This window comes from Marmota marmota, unplaced genomic scaffold (genome assembly GCF_001458135.2).
Source record: "Marmota marmota marmota unplaced genomic scaffold, marMar, whole genome shotgun sequence".
NCBI lineage: Eukaryota > Metazoa > Chordata > Mammalia > Rodentia > Sciuridae > Marmota > Marmota marmota.
The window spans coordinates 28434273-28457341 of NW_026000240.1; the positions used below are offsets into that span (position 1 = coordinate 28434273).

At 45.3% G+C, this 23069-nt stretch overlaps 1 protein-coding gene across 1 annotated transcript in view; it reads right to left on the reverse strand.

The window, feature by feature from the left end:
• Positions 1–23069, reverse strand: part of Ephb1 (EPH receptor B1) — a 425502-nt gene that overhangs the window by 266618 nt on the left and 135815 nt on the right. Inside the window, exon 2 of the mRNA XM_048794387.1 lies at positions 18552–18616. Within this exon, the coding sequence (XP_048650344.1) occupies positions 18552–18616 (65 nt within the window). The remainder of the gene's footprint in view (positions 1–18551; positions 18617–23069) is intronic.

Sequence of the window (23069 nt, forward strand, 5' to 3'; positions counted from 1 at the left end):
CCATAGCCCACATTCTCAAGATCTCCTTCAGTGGCCACTTCTCAGCCTCCACTCCTAGGCATTTGACAAATTCCCTCTCGTGGTCTTTCCTGTAATTATCTCCTCCCATTAAAATAACAGCAAAACACCATGATTTGCTTATCAGATTGGCAGAAAATTAAAGAGATAAAATGCCAAGTCTTGGTAAGAAAGTGGGTAAGGGCACCAGTGCCCCAGCCTTTGGGGGAAGTACAAACTAGTGACATCCTTCAGAAGTCAGGGTGGTAGTTTCTCTCAACATTTAAAATGTTGGCTAAAACTCAAATCAGTATGGAAAAGGTGAATCATTTTTAAAAAATTGTTTTGCCACCTGGGTAACCATCTGGAAAGAGCATAACTCATCTGTACTTCATACCTGACTCTAAATTCCCAGTGAATCAAAGATTTCAACATTAAAAATGAAACCGTAAAAGTAATGAAAGAAACCATGGAGGACAATTTCTGGATACAAATTGTGACATGAATTCAGGAACCATAAATTGATCAATCCAGCTCTATTCATTTTTTCCAACTTTTTAATGGCCTGATTGGAACAGCCTTAATCAAAGTCAAATTCAAAAAAAAAAAAATATGAACAAACAATGGAAAAAGTGCAATTTATCACAGATAAATTATTCATTTCCTTTAGGATGGAAAGAGAACTTAAACATCAGTAATATAGTAGAAAAATGGGTGGAAAATGTCAACACACTCCTCATGGAGAAACATATAGCTCTTAAACATATGAAAAGATGCTGAATGTCATTCATTATTACAAACAAAAGGTAATTAGCAAAGTTTTGATATATTTTTTTGTTGTTATTAGAGAACAGAAGTTTCAGAACACTGCTGGAGGGCTTGCCAATGAGAAATCTGATCCACATTTGGATAAAGGGCAAATTTGTATAACCTCTATGGAAATGTTGGTTTTACTTATCAAAAATTACAACTGCAAACACTCTTTGATTCAGCCATTCCACTCAGAAGATAATCCCTCAGACAAATCTTCATGGATTTGAAGTTAGGAGCACACAGTCATTTGCTGTAGCCACATCACTTCCAGAATGTTACTCAAGCCAAGGAGCTTGGATCATGGAGATGATGTGTGGTCTTATCAAAATCTGCTCCAAGGTCAACCGGCCAGAGTTTTATGTAGTCCTAGTGAAAAGATGAACCATTAACTGAGATTGAAATTCTCACCATCAGCTGAATAGAGGACTCAGAATTTGAACTAATTTGACAAAAATAAAATAAGTTCTGGGACACTGTTGTACATACTTATTTGCAGAGTAATCCTCCTATTTGCTACAGACTGATTTAAATCTAGTCCTACTTCTCAGAGTTCTCAACTGGACTCTTTACTGTGGTACCACAGACCTTCATAAATGTCCATGAACTGGTGAACACACACACACAATATATATATAAGGTACCTGTGCAATGGGATACTATTTAGAACTGAAAAGAATGAAGCTCAGGCACATTCTGAAAATGGGTGATCCTCTAAAACATGTGCTAACTGAAGGAAAGAAGCCATGTGCTATGGTTTAGTTGTGAGGTGTCCCCTAAAAGCTCAAGTGAGAGACAATGCAAGGAACTTCAGTGGTGAAATGATTGTAAGAGTTGTAACCTAATCCACTGATAAGGATTAACTGGATGGTGACTATAGGCAGGTAGGGGATGTCTGAAGGAGATAGGTCCCTGGGGCATGCTTGTGGGGTTTATGTTGTGTCACTGGTGATGGCACTCTCTCTGCTTCCTGGTTGTCATGTCCTGCACAGCTTTACCCTACCATTCCCTCCTGCCATGATATTCTGCCTCACTCAGGCCCAGAGCTATGGAGTTGGCCAACCGCAGACTGAATCTCTGAAACTGGAAGCTAAAATAAACTCTTCCTCCTCTAAGTTCTTGTCAGGTCTTTGGATCACAGCAACAACAACAAAAAATGCTGACTAACACACTGTGTGCCCCAAAAGACCACATATTACATGATTCCATATAGATGAACTGTTCCAAAGAGGCAAATCTAAAGACAAAAAAAAAAAAAAGTACATTAGCATTTGTCTGGGGCTAGGGGATGGAAATAAGGAATGACTGCAAATGGGCATGAGAAGTCTTTTCTGGAAAGACTTTTCTGGAAATTTTCTAAAATAGGATTTTGGTAATGATTGCAAACTTTAAGCATATTTATGGTATATAAATAATACACCAACATAGCTTTTAAAAAAAAAAAAAAACCTGTTACCTGGCCCAGCCTACACCTCAACACCACACAATGTTAGCTTGGTCTCTGTTACCCCAAACAGCATGCCCACAGCAACGCATGCCCCTATTTGTCCTATCCCCTGGGCCAAGGATGCCCTTCTCCTTCATCCCTGAAAACCAGGTGACAAATAGTCATCCAATCTAGTTTTTTTGGTGGATGAACAAATGATGCCCTAGCTGAGGCAAAGAGAAGGGCAGGTGACCAAGGGAAGTATCCCTATCACCAAGACTGAGGGCCTGGGGAGTATCTGAAATGTGGTCCAAAGACAGGATCAGAATCTTGGGCCCAGGATCCCATTCCAAGAGTCCCTGATTTTCCAACCTGGAGGCCAGTCAGGTAGTCATCAGGACAAAAGTGCCCTCCATCTCTAACACACCCAGTTCATCACAATCTGCTGCTTCTTTCTGGCCTCTCTCTTGCAATACCATGGCAACTGCACTAGGCATTACCTCATGCCTGGATTAATGCCTTGGCCTGCTGTTTGGTCAGAAAGTAGTGACAATCGATGAAACACGAGACGTCAGAGGCCAAAGCCAGGATCATACCCTCTCATACCTGGACAAGAAGACCAGACCCATTTCTGCTCCTTGACCTTGTTGCTTATATTTGACCTACACTAGTGCCCTTCTCCTACTCCACTCTCATGCCATCTGATCTCCTGGACACAGAACAGAGAATAGCAAACCTGGCTGGAAGTCACTGCAGAGGACCAAAACACTTTGGGGGACAAATGGGCAAACTGAGGCCCAGAGACGTTCAGTGGCTGGTCCAAAGCCAGGCAGCTGATCCACAGCAGGGCTGAGTTCTCTTTTGCTCCCTCCTTCAAGGGGGCTCAGGTCTTCCTTCCTCCACGAGGACTTCTCCAGCTGTTGTTCAGCTACTCTTTGCGGAATGCTTCAAGCATGACTGAGTTTATTCCACACAATTTAGCATTTGATAACACACGGTTTTGAAATATTCTTTAATTGCTTCATGTGTGTGACTTTGGTTTCTGCTACCAGGATATGAGCTCCTTGAGGACAGGGAATTATGTTGTGACTAATTTATTAGTTCAATTCAACAAGTAAAATAATTTCAAGCATTTAGCTTCGCAACACTGGAACTAGGCAACAGCATTTTAACCAGTAATATCTGGGACCAGGGAAACCCACAGGTTTCTCAGGGTTCTGTTCTCACTCCATTTCACCTCACTTTTATCCTGGGTGGTTTTATACACACACACACACACACACACACACACGGTGTATCATCATAACCTACATCACCCACTTGACCTCTCCCCAAAGCCTGGGACGTGTGTATCCCTTGCCTGCTGGACACCCCCTGACAAAAACCTAAAGTTCCGCACCTTGTTCTCTGAAGACCCAGACCACACAGTCTCCAAAGCCAAATATCTAGGAAACACTCTGGATTCAGCCTTTCTATTTCCCTCCTTTTTTGCTCCTCATCACAGGAGATTAACCAACCAATCCTATATCACCTGTCTCCTAACTTTTCTATCTAGCCCTCCCTTCCCATCTTTCCACTGACTTCTCTCTCTCCCCATCCTCAATGATTGTCCCACTACTTTCCTTCTCTCTCCTGCCCTTCAGAATTTTCTAAAATAAATTTTAGAAGTTTTTCTTTCCTGTGGACCTGTCCCTACAGGACTGGGACTGTGTTGAGGACCTCACCATCCTCCCTGTGTGTAACCCTCAAAAGATGCTAGGAGCCTGAAGCAGTGAGTGAGGCCCTGTTCTTAACTTCCCAGCCTCCTCAGTCTCTGGTCCTTCACTGAGGACTTGGGGCAGGTGCCATCAGGTGAGCCTGTCCCTGGAAAAAGGAGAAACAAATCAGACTTGCACAGCCCACAGAATATTAACAGCCTTTGAAAGGGCACTATTATTGATGCAAATAGACCACCTGTCCTTGAGATAAGCATAATAAAGAAAACAATGACACCCATTAGGAAGTACTTGTTCAGGCTTTCAGACCGTGACTTTGATGTATGAGAAAGACACCTCCAGGTCCCAGCCAAGATCTAGGTTTGTTAGACTTGCTTATTGAAAGTCAGAGCCCGCAGATTTGCTGCTCTGGAGTGCCCCAGATTGCCCGTTGACATTTGGACAGTGCATATTGACTATTTGCAATCTGGTTGATTTTGTGTGTGTGTGTGTGTGTGTGTGTGTGTGTGTGTGTGTAAAGCATGCTGTTAAAATTCTTTGTCATGGGCTATACCCACCAGTCCATCTACACAGCCCTCTTGAACAACCTCCAGAAACTCTGACGACATTCTTTATCTTTTTTTTTTAAATTTTTTATTTTTAGTTGTAAATGGACACAATACCTTTATTTTGATTTTAAATTTTTATGTGGTGCTGAGGATCAAACCCAGAGCCTCACACATGTGAGGCAAGTGCTCTACCACTGAGCCACAATCCCAGCCCCACATTCTTTATCTTTTAAGGCCAAATTTGAATCAGAAATAGGCAAAGATCATCTGGAGCCAAATTTTTGAAGAATGCGATGAACGAGCAAGCTCATATCAAGAAATAATATTTATCGGTCAAAGATGAAGAGCCACTATAAATGACATTAAGAGATTTGAGCAGATTCTACTCTGTGTCTGTGAAGAGAGTTCCAGGCATGAAGCATGGAGTTCTGAAAAGATCTTTCATAGTCGGCCCCTCCCTGAACTGCTGCAATGTCTCCACCCCTCCTAGAATGCTCACTGGCCACCATGCTAGATCATCATCTCTATAAACCAACCATTTCTACAAGGCCCAGCTGAGAGGGTCTACCTCCTCTGGACACCTTTCTTTAAGATGGAAACAGAAATGACTGAAATAGGCCTCTGTTCGCCTAACCAGATCCCAGCTATTCTGATCTGTTTCAAGTCCCGGTCATTGAATTTGTTTTTTAAATAAGGAATGGAGCATCCATGTCTAAGCACTGTCATAGGTGCTGGTGACACAGCAGTGAATAAGAGACAAAGTCCTTGCCCCCATGAAGCTTATATTCTAATACAATGAGTTAGAAAACAAATCATAGGAATTCTTATAGCATTAAATACTATTAAGGAGTTTGTAAAGGGATAAAATGGAAGATGGTAATGGGGTGGTCAGGGAAGGTGTCCCTCTGAGCAGAGATCTAAATGGCACACACCAGCCAGGCTCCAGGAATGAAGAGCAAGGGTGGCCTGATGCATTGCCAGGAAAGACAATAGATCAGAGAGATCACAGGAGCCAACAGTAAGGAAAAGGGGAAGGAGATGAGGTTGGGGAGGTGGCCAGGAGGCAGATGGACTCTCACCTCTGTGAGTTACTGCTCTGGGACCACAAATGACTTTCTAAGCATCAATTTCCTCATTTGCAAAATACTGTTTACCTTGTAGGGTGTGGCAAAGACTGAAAGATCAGGGAAGTAACTCATCTAGCCCTGTGCCTGCCGCTAACTACCCTTCCCCAAGTACCAATTATTATCATTATCATTATGACCCGCCATCATTATTACTGAGTCACCAGGGTGTGGAAACCATCTTGATCCTAGATAAGTTGTGGTCAGCAGAATGCACAGACTAAGAGGACAAACTTCCTGTCCTACAACCAGCTGACCCAGATTGTCTACAGAACAAGGACAGCCAGCAACCCCCTTTCCCTACTCCTCTATTAATCTCTTAGCCTTCCTCTGGGCCTACTTCAGCATGAGCTCTCTTCCTTCAAGCAGGCAATCCCTGAACAACTGTCAATCATCAGCTCAGAACACAGGAGACAAAACTGGACACAGCTCATAGACTTTGGGCCTGTTCTGCAGTCTGAATTTGGGTATCAACTGTCATGGGGGAAGATGTTGTTTCAAATAGTTGCTCCACCATGCTTTTGGGGGCCGTGATGGGACTTTGCAGGCACTACCCAATCAGGGAAGATGACTGTCCCTCTGAATACAAAGTCCCCTGGAATCCAGACAGTTCTGAATTTCCTGAAGCCCACAGAAGACCAAAGATCCCTTAGAACAGCAGATGGCTCAGGGCTGAGCTGTAGCCATCACCAGCAAGCCTTCTCTGCCCAGGACACTGGGCCCTACTGAGGAAGCTCCTGTGTAGACAGTAGACTAAGCCCAAAAGAGCTGGGATATTAGACAAGCTAGAGGGCTAATTAAAATGTAAAATGAGGTCCGTGGGGCATAAACTCCTACAAGCCCAGAGGGATCCATCATTTAGTACACCAACCAACCAAGGCAGCTTTGCTCAATGGCTCCCCTGAGGGCCTGAGCACCAGTTCACCTCCCAATATGCTTTATTACCTCCCAGATGTAGGCTGCAGGACACAAAAGTTCCCCCTCCCTCATTCATTCCCAGGACTCCTGTCTTTTGCTAAAGAGAAGGGTGGCAGGTTCGGGGTGGGGCATTGCTTCTGAAAACCCAGCACCTGGAAAGGGCTTTTATACCGCAGTGTTATGGATTCCCTGAATTACAGATTTGCAGCAAGGACACACTCCTTGGGATCCAAGAGAGCAAGCGAATAAGGGTGAGATTCAAATTAAAATGAGAAAAACAGGCCCACCATGTGTCCCAGGGGGATCCCTAAGAGCAAAACTCCACAAAATCCACTGGGAATTGAGATGGTAGAAAGATGGCAGGAACTACAATAGGGAGGTGGAGGTGAAGGCCCCAAGGAGCACACTTGATCCTGAAAGGAGGTACCTGGGCCTTTAAAGCAGGGCAGGGTTCAGAAGCACTGCTGCATCCCTGCCCAACCCAGAACCCAGATCATGGTGATCCCTGGTTCACTGGGATGAAGTTCACTGGCTCTTATGAGTGAGCTGGACACTCAGAGCCTCAGTGTCCTCCTTTGCAACACAGGGAAACTAACAGTACCTATCTTCTGCAGGTGAGGATTAAACATGCTTTGAGGCTGTGAGTTACTTAAATCCAGTTGGTTAGCATGGATTCCCAACTCCACAGTCACTTACTTAGCCTCTCTCCTTTCCTCAAAGGCTTTGGTTCTCCCTACAATGTGTATGATCCACGGTTCTCTCCCATTGTCTGGTTTCTGCCCTTGTGGATTTAATCTTTGGCATGTTCATGCCTGCATGGACATGTGTGTGTGCATGTGTGCATGTGTGTGTGTGCGTGCATGTGTATGTGTGTGCATACAGGGTTGGTTGCTGTGGCCCTTTCTCAGGCATGCCCTCTCCTTCAAGGCCATCTGGGCACAGGTCAGCTCTACACTCGGGTCTGAAGGCACTCCCTCACTGCTCAGTGACCCCATACCTATAGGAGCCACACTACTAGAAATCAAAGCTGGCCCAAGGTCTAGATGGTGCACATCTCTTTGCCACCTGACACATTTCACACCCAGGTCTCTGCCCGGTACACCAGAGGAGACACTGCAGGCTTGTGCCTCTGGAGGAGGCTCCTGGTCCACATCCCTAGGGCCACCATAGCCTCCACCAGGCAGCAGCATTGCGTACCAGGCCCTGCCTGGAGTGGGGTCCTCAGCCATTATGACAGCTGCTGCTGCTGTTGACACTGCAACAGTGACAAATTCATCCCTCTGACAAGATCCCTTTAAATAATTCACAGGGAGCTGGGGATTAAGACACTGTTTCTCTCTGTCTCTGTTGAGATTTAAAATACCTCCAGCTGAGGCATTTAAAGAGCATATAATGGGCTGCCCCTCTTGGGTCTCCCCTCCCCCCTCCTCCTTTTTCCCATTTCCCAAACTCACCCCCCACCCCACCAGTCAGTCCTATAATAAGGAGGTCCAGAAAACAAGAAAGAGGGGGGGCGGGGGGAAGGAGGGAACCAGTGCTTGGCTGGTCACTATGGCAACAGTGGCAGGGTACTCAGCTGCCATTATCCCAGCGCCTCACACATGTGATTATCTTAAGCTGTCGATTGAATGTGGTTCTCACTGCTGCCCAATATGGCCTTGTCGAACAAGGCAGGGGCGGGAGCCGCGGGCCCCAGCTGCCTAATATTGCTAGGCTTAGACCTGGTCTCCATGGATGGAAGGCCAGTTGAGTTGCCTCTGGAGGGACTGGTGGCATTTCCCTTCAGCTTGGAGGGATTTCCGCTCAGAATGCCAGCCTGAAGCTGGGGCCACCAACACTGGGCTGCAGCCTGGGGAAGTGGGCTTCTCATTCTAAGAGTTCACTGCACAGGGGCCCTGCTGGCTGTCCTGGATACCAGAGAGCCAGCCAGGGGAGAGGAAGGGGCAGGGCCTTCTGGGAGGAGCTCTGGATCCAGTCCCATTCTCAGGGTAGAGGAAATTCTCAGTCTCATACTATAAGTAACCCAAACCTGGCCTGGGAAGAAGGTGCCCCTTTTCTGGCCTGTCTGTTCCCACCATTGGATGGGAATAGAGCTGCTATGTGTAACTACTTCAGGGGACTTTGGGTTTTTGTTTTGTTTTGTTTCAGAGACTGTAGCTGCTAAAGCATGTTTCTAGGAAGCCTGTGAAGGACTTTGGCCTCCATTGAGAATAATTATCTCAATCCTTTGCCTCCTGGACTTGGCTTTGGACCATCTCTGGGCTAAGATTCCTTGAATGACAAGATCATTCATCAAACCCTATCAGACACACTTTAGTTTTTCCAATGTCCCTTTGAAAATTCAGCTCCAGATGAAGCCCATCATTTCAGATAGGCACCGATCAGCACAATGGACTCGCACCTGGACTGCTCTGAATCCCTGAGATAGCCTGGCCCTTCCTCCCATGGCATCCTGTGGTCAGCACCATGAAGACAGAGCTTTACTTTAGCCCCACCTACGGCACTGCCCACCACATCACCCCAGCTCGTTATTGCACAATTAATTGCTTGTACCTGATCGCAGACACAACCTGTCACCGTTCACCATGCTGCTCTGAAAGCAGAATTCTCAATCAGCAAGCTAAGACTGTGCCTGAACTCCAGCATCTTCCACATTGGCTGTCCTTTTTGATAACCAGGATGTGTGGGGGACATGCCTGTCTCCACCAGAGAGCGTGATGAGGGGGTAGTGTGCATGGAGATGGGGAGGTGGCATGCTGGGACCCCCAGCTGCAGTGCAGGAGGGATCTGTCCAGCAGAATTGGTACTGAGGCCACTGGGTGGGAAAAGCAGCCTGCTGGGGTCACCTCCCAGCTCTCCTTCCCGCGAATCCTCACTTCCTCAACGTTTGCCAACACCTATCAGGAAGGAGCTGACCCACCCAGGCTTCTGTGTCGCTGCCTGAAGCTGGCCATCTGCAGGGACCACCTGTATCCTTCCTCCTCTGGATTCCTGGCCAGGGCTCCCTTGCTCTGTGATTGGGGCTTCTCACTTCATGCTCCAACTAGACTTGCCACTCTCTGCTCCCAAGCCCACACATCACAAGTCACCTGCTCTACCTCCCCTGTAGAGCTTGCTTTTTAAAAAAAAAAAAAAAAGATTCATGAGGTGCTTGTCACATTCACTGCTTGGTAGTCCAAGGTTGGCAAATCTAGCCTTTCCCTTGGTAGGATATTGGGAAACATTTGTCTTCCCTCGTTGCCCCCCCCCCATTCTCTGGTTTCTCAGCAGTCTATGACACTGACATCCCTTCACACTCCTTTGCTGACAGAGGTACACGAATGAGCTCTGTGGTCAGATGAGCTTGGGGTTAGTCTCAGCAACACTTGGTCCTATTACTTTGAATAAAAGCTCTGAGCTTCATGAATCTGAAAAATGGAAGAAATGCCACCTGCCTTCAGGGTCCCAATGAGAAGTCAGCCAGGTAACATAAGTAATACCCAATGCTGGTACACAGTCAGTGCTTAATTAATAGTGATGAGTATACTAGTTATTCATAATTATAATATCACTATTAGAAACAGGGTAAACCTCTGATGTTCATGCAAGAAATACAACCCTGCCACGAACCCTAAAATGTCAATCTTGTATCCCCCGGGGTCCCTCGTTCAATCAGTTCCCATTCTCCTCCCAGGCAAGTAAGGCCTCTCCAACAAGAATCAATTCTACCACCAGTGCTAGTCAGGGCAAGAGGTATAGCACTGAGCTTTCTAGTTTACAGAAAAGGTAATTCTCCCAGCCACTCTGTAAATAATCTCTTATATGACCATGTTATAAAGGCAGAATGTGGGATCAGAGAAGTTAAGGAACTTAGCACAAAATGGCAATAAATCCAGAATGCCAAATTCCAAACCCTAGCCTTGTTCCTTTAAAAATACAGCGTGGTTTAGGCCAAATTATTCTCACACTTTTGGCTATCACTGGAAGTAAGGCCAGAGGCATGGTCCCAGGGCTGGCCGGTTTCCACGAGGCTAAGCTCATCCTTCCTGCAGCCAGGTTCAGTGTCCTCCTGTTTCTGCTCATGACCTTGACCCTCTCTTCCTCTGTTTCTCCTGGGTATCTCATCTAGGCCTCTTAACTCTGCCTCACCTTCTAATGCTCTGTCTTCCCCAGTAACGTCCCCTCCTTCACCCGGACCACCAGCCCCGAGAGCTGAGTGTGCAGGTTGGTGGGACTGATCCACCTCTGTTCCAACGTGGTGCCAGTCAGGAGCCTGATTCCCTTCTGCTGCCTTTAGAGCCACCTGCCCTTCAACTTGAAAAGAGCTGTCATCGGCAGTTGATCCTCAGGCTCACATACTAGTTGCAAAAAATGTATATAGTGTTGGGACAAGGGACATGTTTGGGGACTGCCTTCCCAGGGAAAAAAGAAATGATACCTTTCTGAAACAAACTAGGGTTAAACCTGTCAAGGATGAGGGGCAAGTAAAACAATTGTGGTCTGGGACGAGGCCCCTCTTCCAACCTACGTACATACCACTGCCATCTGGGTGGGACTATGGCTGCCATGAGTGACACCCCCCCCCCTTTAGGAAACTCCTTATTCCTCATACTGTGACTTGCCAAGAGTGGGGAGGTGGGCTTGGGTGACCTCTGGAGTTCATGCACAGAAAATATCCTGCTCAGCTGGCATGCATGGGTCTGTGAGTTATTTCCAAGAGTGAGAAAATAAATCTGTCTGAGGTTAAAGTTCTAATAAAATATCACAACTCCCAAAATTTTTTAATCCAGCAAGCCAAGGAAATCCCTCTTTCTCAACCTTTCTCTCTCTCTCTCTCTCTCTCTCTCTCTCTCTCTCTCTCTCTCTCTCTTTCTCTCTCCTCTCACCTATCATCCAACCCCCTACACACATCCCCAATGGATGTCTGCAATCAACATATTAATGTTCTACTCTATGACATGCAGTATCATTTTATTTCCCTCCATTTCCAAAGCATACACATGCCACTCCCCTGCAAAAAGTCCTATCTAAAGGTCCTACAAGGGAACATCTGAGGAGCAGTGTGGGTATGTGGCCTTGCTGCTCTGACAACCCAACTCTCCTCCCCGCAGGACCCAGCCAGCACCCACCAACCTGTGCCACACCACCACACCTCTCCCAAGAGCAGGGTCCACCTCTCCTGGACCTGTTCCCTCTCCTAGAGGAGGCCTGGCCTTGTGGCTCTCCTCTCCAATCCCCACGCCTTTGTCTATCACCGTCTGTGTCAGGCAGGTGATTTTAAACTTCCATTCCTAAAAGACGCATATTATATAAAAAATGTTTTAAGTGCCTTGGGGTGTTTTGTTCCTCATTGCTTCATAAAAGTGACATTAATAGCCAGGGAAGAGCTCTGCTGAGTGCAATTACGAGGATGTTTCAGGTATGAAAGCTGTTTTGAGCCTGCTAATGTTTCCTAATTACAGGCCTTTTGGTAGAGAGAGAAAAAGATAAAGAGTGGGTGGGAGGCCTAGGGTGGGGAGCTCTGACTTATCTCAGTGGTTTACCTGGAGAGGAAAGGGGAGGAGAGGGGAGGAGGGAGGGATCAGGGAGGCCAGCGGCCCACCAGCAAGGAGGCTGGCCTCTCTGTGCTGATCAAGTGGTACTAATTTCTGGGTAACAGCTCGGGACAAGGGTACCACTGGTGGCTCTACTGTGAGGGAAAAAAAACCTCCCAGACTGAAACTGAATTCAAGGAGCTCACAGAAGCTCCACTGGGAGTTCTCCCGAAGCCACCCTCTGCAGACCCTGCAGTAGGTGGCATAGATGTCCTCATTAGAGCCAGCCTGCAGGAGGTTCAAGGTCAGCATTGGTGCTTTTTAGCCATGTGACCTTGAATACTTTATCATAATTTATGCCTTAGCATCACATCGTGTTAAGTTTCTTTTCTTGTCTTGCTCTTTAGCATATCTTCATCCTTATGGTGCCTGATTTCTGATTCCCTCTGAAGAATGACTCCTTTCTGCCCTTCAGCCCCTGGGCGTCCAGGATACCCTGCACAATTCCAGATGCACACAGACCCAGTGTGGGAGCCAATAAGCATTCTGCATTTTCTGGCTACTGAGGTTGGTTCAGGGCAGGCATGGGATTCAAGCCAAGCCTCTCAGGCCCAATCAGAGCTAATTTCAGGGCTTCAGCTGGAGGGTCCACAAGGAGGTGCTTGTTTTTCCCCAGAGCATATGGATGGAAGGGGTTGAAAGGGCTGGAGCCCCTGCAGAGAGGGCAGAGAGGTGAGGTGTGAGGATACTGATCCTAGTTATCTACTAGCCCAAACATGAAGCCATATCAGCCCCTGGACCATCCAGTGCCGTGAACTTCATTCATGAACTTCCATGAACTTCATTCAGTACTAAGTTTTGCTTTTCTGTCACAACTGATCAAAAAGCCCCGACTGATACAAAGTGTAGGCGAGAATGGCTTCCAGCCCCCATGCAGTGGCCCCAAGCTGAGAAGTCTGACCAATCGCACCCCACCTCCCAGCTCCTGCCCTGGCATGTCCCAAAATTCAAATACATGAAATTCCATTCACAAAATGATTTTGCCCACAGCCAAATTTCTCTTGGATCTGCCTAATGTAGCTCAGGCTTTTCTGTCTTAATTAGTATGACTGAACCATCAAAGGAAGATAAGAAAAACTTCAGCCCTCCAGAGGGCTAGTGATGTGTTAACATTTCTTAAGTGTGTACCAAGGAAAACTTTTTGCTGACATCATCTCATAGGTGGCAAAGTTATCCACTGGGCAGAGGAGAAAACTGGGGCTGAACAAGTCTAAATGACAGGCCCCGGATCACACAGGCAGGGAGCAGCAGAGTTGGAAGGCAAGACCGCTGCTTAGATGCCAAGACCTGGGGCCTTAGCTGCTGCTCCAAAAGTTCTCACCCATCAACCCAGATAAATTCTCATTGATTTTGCTTGGCCTTGAAACAGATGAGGCATTATTACAGTGGGTTTCTCTCTGAAGGGCGCTTTCCTTATTCCCATGAGGTGGGCAACTGGAGGATCTGACCGGATAGAGGAGGTAGCCAGAGACTGCCACATGGCCCAGATGGTCCACACGTGGTCAGGCGGGTAGTGGCTGTGCAGGAAGGACTGAGTGCGCCTGTGCTCATGAGTGCGCACCTCATGTGGGGATTTAGTCACCAGATGTGGGTATTTGTGTGAGTGTTGCTCCCTTCACGGTGGCCTGCTCTGGAAGCCCAGCAGTCACACCAATAATCCTCCCATCTCTAAAAATATTTCCAGAACTCTCAGAACTGCTCAGAAAGGTATAAGGTGAAATCAGCTCATTTAACTTCATGTATACACACACACACACACACACACACACATATACACAGACCCCTATGTATACACTCACACATATATACACATGTAAACACACATAGGTACATATACATATGCACAAATATACACATACATATGCCTATAGATATATACACAGACCCTTATCTATATACGTGTAAACACAGATATATACACATATGCACATCTATACACATACACATATGCATATATAACAGACTTTTATCTCTACACATACACATAAACATATGTATACTCACTGTATATATAGGTATGTATATAATATACATGTTTTATATAATAAACATGTATATAATATACATGTTTTATATATACATAAAACATGTATATTATATACATACCTATATATGCACAAATATAATACACATACATACGGATATATATATGCAAATATAAACACATACATATGTGTACATACACATATATAAATATACAAACATATATACACATATATACATTCAGACATACTTGCACATACTGTATACAAACGTGCATATACATACATAGGCAGAGAGCACACACACGTGAACACCACTCACTCATCTTGAGGGCTCGGCCGTCCCTTGGCCTCTGTGGAACCCACCACACAGGCCATGCTACAACCTCTGGTCCTGCTCCAGCCTCAGCCATGCCTTCATATCTGTTCTAGAGCCCCACCGAGACTCCCCTCTGGTGTCCCCAAACATGGTCACAATGGTCCTCCCCTCCTCTTCACTCTCCTTTCTGGTGGGTAGATGCTGTGATCCAAGATGCCAATCGCCTCTTGCCAATGTGCTCAGCTCCCTGCCTCATCAGTCCCTCCATGCTTTCTGTGCCACCATAACTGCCACACCCTCCTCTAGGTAGAGGCAGACAGCTGAAGGAGACCCACAGATCAGAGCCATCACAAATGTGTGGCCTTCAGCCACAACTTGGTCCTCATGCCCAGCGGTATTCTTTCTAAAGATGCCCAGCCTCTCTCCACTCACAGGGTCTGTTAGTTCAGACCTTCTCCAAACCCCTAAAAACATGCACCTCCTCATCTCTTACTCTCCAGACCTCACCCTCAATCTCAGAAAAAAAGGTATGAATGTAGGGAATTTTCTATTCTATGATTTCCTTCACCAAGCCTGAGCACTCAGCTCTCTGTAGCTCAGCAGAGAAGATGCATATACATACATAGGCAGAGAGCACACAACAGCAAAGTACCCCCTTCCCCATAAAAGACAAATATACCCATGGCTTCCTTTCTTCTGTCTTCCCTCCCTTTCACAAACTGCTCTCCCTATCACTTCACCTCCTGCTTGCTCAGACCCTTAATCTCTGCTTTCTAGCTTCCTGTCTTGGTCCCCTCTGAAACTATCTATATAGGTCACCCATAGGGTCTTTGTGGCCAAATGCAGTGAGAAGGCTCAACACCGAGCAGCATTGTCACTCTTGTCCCCTCTTCCTCCTTCCACCCCTTCCCTTGGTTCTGATACAGGATCCCTTTTTGATTTTCTTGTACCTGTTAGGCCAGTCTCCTTTTCAGGCTCCTCTTTCTGTGTGACTCTTCAATTCAGGTTATCCATCCAGACTTCTTACCTCCTCTCCCTCCAGACACTGTCCCAGGGAGATGCAGTCACCCTCTGGGCTCCCATCCCATGGACAGAGGGCCCACTCTCGTTCCATCACCCTTAAGCCAAATGCTGAGGGGGGCACCTCCCTGTGGATGCTCCAGATGCATTTCCTGTTGAGAGCCACAGCCAAAGGGACCCCAGCAAACTTCCAGCTGCCAGCAAACTTCACAGCGGCCCCAGCAACATCTAGCTGATTGGCTCCTCTGCGGTGATGCTCATTGGACTGTTTCCCTGCCCTTTCAGACCACGGAGCTGCTCATTGGGGGACTTTTTTTGGCTCCGCCCACGTGACCCAGCCAATCGGCCTCAAGAGCAGGAGGATTGGGGGAGGTGGAGAGAAGCTTGGGTGGGAGAGAGAGGCTTGTGGGAAGCCGGTGGTGGCAGTTGAGGCTCTGAGGGTTTTTCCTGAGAGGCTGTTTTGTTTGGCGTGTGTGGTTCTAAAAATAAAGTTAGTTTCTTTTGACAAGTGGCTCCTGATTGTGCCCAGCCAGACTGCGGCAATTTCCAGCTCAGCAGGTCCGAGACTAAACTCAAGTGTGCTTCTCTGCAGATGCCCTCCTCCTCCCAGAATGGCACCAGCATCCATTCACTTGCCCAAGTCAGAAACTTTCATCAAATACACATTGAACCAGGTGCAAGTTTTACCACAGGAATGTGGTAAACAAATATATCAAGTTCTGCACCACGGAAGTCATGCTGAAGGCAGGTGGTGAGGTAAAACAGAAAACAGCAAATAGAGATGGAAAATTTGCAATGCTCTAGAATGTTACTGTGAAAAACTCCCTGGTACTGAGATGACATATGATAGGGGTATGTCATGGCTGTGATGCAGGGAAGGTGTCTCTCAGGATGGTCCAAGTGAGCAGAGGTCTGAAGATGACAGAGGAGAAGTCAAGAATTCTTCCCAGGTTCAAGCATTTATGATGTGCTAGGGTGAAGGAGAAATCCACATGTGTAAAGAGAGTGATTCACTCTCTTTAGATGACATGACCAAGAGCATCTAATGAAAGATTTGGCAATTGGATGTGGGAGCTTGGGCTAGGAGTCACTGAAGTGTCAGGAGAATGGAGGCCACTGACCCAGATGAAAACAGGAGAGAAGAGATGTCGGAATGGAAGAGATCTCTCTCAACCCATGGCAAGGGCTAGCCAGACACTCCAACTAGTTGCTGCAAACAAGAAAGGCTCCGAAGCTGCTTAGGACACAGGAAAAGAACTACCTGGTTTTATGTCCCCTCATAAAGAACACTGGGGACTGGCAGCCAAGTCATGCTGGGACCTGGTGGGAGGGTGGACAACGGGCAGTCCAGATAGCCACCACTTCTAAAGGGGACCACTTGACTTGCAATTCTCTAAGGAGCATCTTCCTTGGGAAAGGAGATCATACACTAAAGACAGGTGTTTTTATTCAAAGATCAAGGGGAAAATGGTCACACATCACATCTCCTTATAAAAACATATAAGCCTTAAAACAATAATATAATTTGTAAAAGAGAGCAAGTTCTTAATATTCTAGCAACCTGTGAGACTTGCCACATGATCTGCTTTACACAAAGTCCCAAGCTGGAATGGGGAGGTTTCCCTAATTGTCTACATTGTTCCTGGTAGGATTTGGACTTGTCCAGAGTGGGCATTTTCGGCCATTGTCCCCCTCTGTGTTTGGGTAACACCAGCTCAACATGGACCTGACTCCCCTACCCCAAGGCACGAGGTTCATGCTGGGAGCAGTGAGCTTCTGCAAATGCTGGAGGAAGGTTGTAAGTGAGACCCCAGGGGCCAAGCACAAGTGAAGTCACCGCCCGACCTGAGACCGGATTAGAACCATCCCTACAGCAGAACCAGGGATGATAGGACTGGATGTAATGTGCTCTGGCCCTGATGTGCTGGAGGTCACCTGCATGGTGCAGGGGTTACCAAACACAGGGACCTACAGAGAAGGTCTGGCGCAGCTGAGAAAGCCTAAGGTCACCTGTCCCAGCCCAACTTCAGACCCTGGATAGGATAAAGATCCCATTCATTCTTCTTTATGATTAAGCCCAGAGCTAGCCAATCACCCACGCCAGAGACCTGCACATCACGTCATCTCTACCGCTTCTGTCCCTCTCTCTTCCCTCTCCTGCCATGTTCCCTCCACTAGCGATTCTTCCACCTGTGAGATTCCCCTTTTAGTCGGATTCTTCTGACACTTCCAAGGCAGCTGCAAGAGCCTCTTCCATGTATTACTCTCCCCAATCCTGTCAACAAGTACGACCCTTTACTTCTCCCTCCTGGGATCTCGTCATTAAAATTCAAGTTCTTCACTCAGCCTGGCAGTCATGGCCCTTCACTCCATGCCACATCCCACCCCACACCCAGCCCATCTCAGCACTATCCACACCTTGCTGTGTACTGGACTTTCCCCTCATCTATTCTTCCCAGACTCTCCATGCACCATCTTTGAAACTCCTATTCACTCTTCAAAACCAACCTCCCATGCACCTTCTCTGCAAAGACCTTTTGTCTGCCTCTGGGTTTCTCACTCCCACCTCTACGCCACACTTGTCTGTTGATCTTTCCAGTGTCACAGAGGAGAGATGCACTCCCGCTTACCCATGAATGTGTTGGTCCCCACAGGAGACCAACCAGACCCTCAAGGCTATCCATATTTGTAGCTATGGGGTCTAGCCATTCACACTGTTCAGTGAATGTAGACTGTCTCTCTAGGACAAGCTCTGGGAGAAAGAGCACTCCAGCCCTTATAAATTCCAGCTATGCCCTAATATCTCTGCCCTCTCTGAACCCCCTATGGGCATTATAGATGTCACTAGCCGTGTGCTCTGTTCCCACACAGCCATGGCCTGAGTTATGTGGGTCCAGCTCTCAAGAGGACTGTGATAAGAGATGGTCTACATCACTATACTAGGCAGCAACTTAGGTCGGAGACTCCTGGGACTGTGTCTCTGTGGATGGACAATAGAACCAGCCATGCCCACCTGTACTCCATCCCCACAGTGCCCTTTTGGAAAGGCTCTGCTCCCCCAGCCAACCTATAGGCTTAGGTCTCACCACAGTATTGAAGGATGATGGTCTGACACTCACCCCCGAGGCAGGATTGGCTGTCCAGCCCAGCTCCGCGGTTGCAGTCCTGGTGTCCATTAATGTCTCTGCAAATCAAAACAAGACAGATGAGTCAGGACTGCTGGACAGGGGCCCTCACGTTCACAAAGCCATTTGTCAGAGTAAAGGTCAGTGTTAGAAGGAGACTTGGGCATCTTCAAGCCCGGGTCACCCTGGGAAGTCCAAGGTTCAGAGAAGGGAAGAGATCGGCTAAGATCACCACAAACCTCAAGTGTCCTGGTACCCAGTCCAGTGTCTCTCCCCACGGACCCCAAGCTACCAGTGTGGGGGTGGAATCATTTGCCCACCCACCACTTTATCCCAAGATTCAGTTACTTCTCAAATCGCTCTACCCAGAAGTTCTTGCAGACCATGCTGGTCCAGTAGCCAAATTGAACCCACTCCTCAGGTCTTCCTGGGCCTCCTCTTCTGCCCTCTTTGCTCCCCCACACTCTGTCCTGCCTCCCTCTCAGGTGTCTTTGTTGTCCCAAGACTTGGTGTTCCTACAAATTCCCTCTGCAAGGAACTCAAGAATCTTTGCCGAACACAAACACTTGTCAAAGGCCAGCAGCCACTACAGCCAGCGATAAAATAGCAAGGGTGACTGTAGCAGCCAGTGTCCTGATTACCAATTACCCTCTGGCCACAGAAAGGAAATGATGGAGGTCCTGACTCTGCTTGGACACTCCCGGGAGCCATCGGGGATAAGGTGCATGTGTTTAAAGCATACAATTTATTAAGTTCTGACATATGTTCACACCCACACGACCGTCACCACAATCAAGATAATAAACATGGTCATCACTCCTCAAAGCTGCTTTAGCTTTCATAATCTACCTCTCCCTCCTGCTCCTGACCCACCCGGTTCCTGTCCCCAGGCAATGACTGATCTTCTTTCTGTCACTCTAAACTAAATGGTATTTTCTTAGATTTTACATCAATGGAATCACACAGTATATACTGGCTTCCTTCTTACAGCGCGGTTAAGATTTGTCCATGTTTTTGCACAGACCAAGAGTTTATTCCTTCTTATTGCCGAGTACAATTCCAACTTATGAATACGCCAGTTTGTTTGTTGACACATTCTCCTAACACATTGTTTACAGGTTGGACTGTAAGAGAAGAGGGCATGAGGGTCCCAATCCCTCCATATCTTCTCCAGCACATGAATATAGTCACTTTGCTCTAAATTCTAGACACTTTGATGTGGGGTAGTGGTATATCACAGTGGTTTTAATTCCCATTTCCTTATTGATGAATGATTTTGAACATCTCGTCATGTGTTTATTTATCATCGCCCATATATCTTCTTGGGTGAAGTGTCTGTTCCAATATTTTTCCTGTTTAAATGCCGGGTTGACTATTTTCTTACTATCGAATTTTAAGAGTTCTTTTCTCAAAATTTTTATTGACATACAATATTTGTACTTATTCTGGGGATACACTATTATCATTTGATAAATGTATTCACTGTGTAATGATTAAGTCAGGGTGATTAACATTCCGATTCCTCAAATATCATCATTCCCATGTGCTGGGAACTCTTCAATTCTTCTAGTTATTTTGAAATACATAATTAATTGTTGTAGACTACAGTTACCCTACTGTGTTATACGATATCAGCTCTACTCTCCCTCTTTTAACTATATTTTGGTACCCATTATCTACCCTTCCTATCTCCTCGTCCCTTCTTAGGTTCTAGTGACCTCCCACCAATGCATAAGAACATTCAGTATTTGTCTTTCTGTGCCTGGCTCATTTCACTTAATATGATGTCCTCCATTTCCATCCATGTTGCCACAAACAACAGGATAATGTCCTTTTTTGGTGACGAATAATATTTCATTGTGTATACATACCACATTTTTCAAATCCATTCATCTCTTAATGAACATCTCAGCCATTCCAAACCCTGACTCTTGTGAATGATGCTATAATAAGCACAGGCATGCAGGAATCTCTCTGATATAATGATTTCATTTCCTTTGGATGTATACTCAGAAGTAGGGTAGCTGAATCATGTAATAGTCTTATTTTCAGTATTTAGTTTTCCATATTGGCTATAGTAATTCACAGTCTCACCGACAGTGTATAAGAATCCCCTTTCTCTCCAACCTGGCCAGCATTTGTTACTTTTTATCTTCTTGATGGCAGCAATCCTAACTGAGTTGAGATGATATCTCATTATGTTTTGACTTGCATTTCTCTGATGATAATAATTTTTTCATATACTGCTTGGCCATTTGTTTCTCTTCTTTTGAGAGATGTCTATTCAGTCCCTTTGCCATTTTTAATTGGATAGTTTGTTTCTTGCTGCTGAGTTGTCTGATTCCTTAGATATTCTGGATATGAACTCCTTGTCAGATGAATAGTTTACAAGTATTTACTCACATTCTGTAGGTTGTCTCTTAACTCTGTTGATTATTTCCTTTGCTGAACAGAAGCTTCTTATTTTGTTACAATTCCATCTGTCTATTTCTGCTTTGGTTTCCTGTGTTTTGGAGGCCTTACCCACAAAAAAAAATCTTTGCCTCTATCAGTTTTTTATTTTCTTTTTTAATTATGTTTTTATTACTGCATTATAATTATACATATTAGTGGGATTCATGTGAAATATTAATACATACACATAATTGTTTTATCCCACAGTACTTTCTTATTCTGTCTCTTCTTCCCTCCACCTGGTCCCCCTCTTCTACTCTACAGCTCTCCCTTCTATTTACTTATTTTTAATCAGTGCATTATAATTATATATAAAAGTAGGATTATTTATAATATATTCATACATGCATAACTAGGTTTATTGCATTCCCCAGTACTCCCCCTCTCTTCTCAGGCCTAGTACTTCCCTTTCCTCCCCTCTACCATTCCCAGCACCATTTATTGAAGAGACTGTCCTTTTTTTTAAGGTATCTTCTTGATTCCTTTGGCAAACATTGCTGGCTGACCAGGCACAGTGGTACAGGCCTATACTCCTAGCTACTCAGGAGGCAGAGGTAGGAGGATCACAAGTTTGAGGCCAGCTTGGAAAACTAAATGAGATGCTGTCTCAAAATACCATAAAAAAAGTATGGCCTGGGATGTAGCTCAGGGGTAGAGAGAGCACTTGCTTAGTATGTTTAAGGCCCTGGATTCAATCCCCAGTACCAAGAAAAATAATCATGTAGATTACTTTCTGGACTTTCCATTCTGTTTTGATTAGCACAGTTTTGTAGTAGGTTTTCAGGTCATATATTGTGATGCCTAGAACTTTTTTTTCCTTTTGCTTAAGGTGCTTTAGATATTCTGGATCTCTTATGGTTCCAAAGAATTTTGTGATTGTTTTTTTTCTAATCTGTGAAGAATGCCATTGGTATTTTGATGGGGATTACATTAAATCTATAGATTGCTTTGTATAGAATGGGCATTTTGACAATATTAATTTTTCCAATCCATGAGCATGGGATGTCTTTCCATTTATCATGTCCTCTATAATTTTCTTAACCAGCACTTAATAATTTGCATTGTAATAGTCTTTCACTTCCTTGGTTAGCTTAATTCCTACGTATTTTATTTGTATAGATATTGTGAATAGGATTGCTTTATTACTTTTCAGGTAATTTGTTATTTCTGTATAAAAATGTTACTGTTTTTGTGTGTTGATGTTTTATCCTACAACTTTACTGAATTCATTTATCAGTTGCAACAGAAGTGGAGTCCTTAAGGCTGACTCTCCCTCCCTCCTTCCCTCTCCCTCCTTGTCTCTGTCTCTGTCTCTGTCTCTGTCTGTCTGTCTCTCTCTCTCTCTCTCTCTCTCTCTCTCTCAGTACTAGGAAGAGAACCTCAAGTGTGCTTTACCACTGGATTCCACTCCCATATGTCCTCAATATTTTTTTATTATTTTGAGACTATGTCCTACTAAGTTGCTGAGGCTGACCTTGAACTCGTGATTCTTCCTGCCTCAGTCTCCCAAGTAGCTAGGAACATAGGTGCATACCATTGTGCCTGGCTATTAGGGTTTTCTATATATAAAACCATACCATCTGTGACTAGGAATAATTTGACTTTCTCCTTTCCAATTAGATGCTTTTTTTTCCTTTCTCTTGCCTAATTGTTCAAAAATTTCTAGTAGTATGTTGAATAGGAGAAAATTCTCACCCTTGTTTTCATCCAGATCTTAGAGGAAATTCTTTCATTCCCCGCCATACCCATTTAGCATGATGTTTGCTGTGAATTTTTATACATAGCCTTTATTGAGTTGATCTTTGTTTTTTTCGTACTTAATTTCTTTTTTTTTATCATGAAGAGATGATGAATATTATCAAATGCTTTTTCTATGTCTGTTAAGATCATGAGGTTTTGTCTCTCATTCCGTTAATGTGCTGTATTTCATTTACTGATTTCTATCTGTTGACCCATCCTTGCATCCCTGGGATAAATCCCATCTGATCCTGGTGTATAATCTTTACAATGTGCTCTTGGATGAGGTTTGCTAGCATTTTGTTGAGAATTTTTACACTT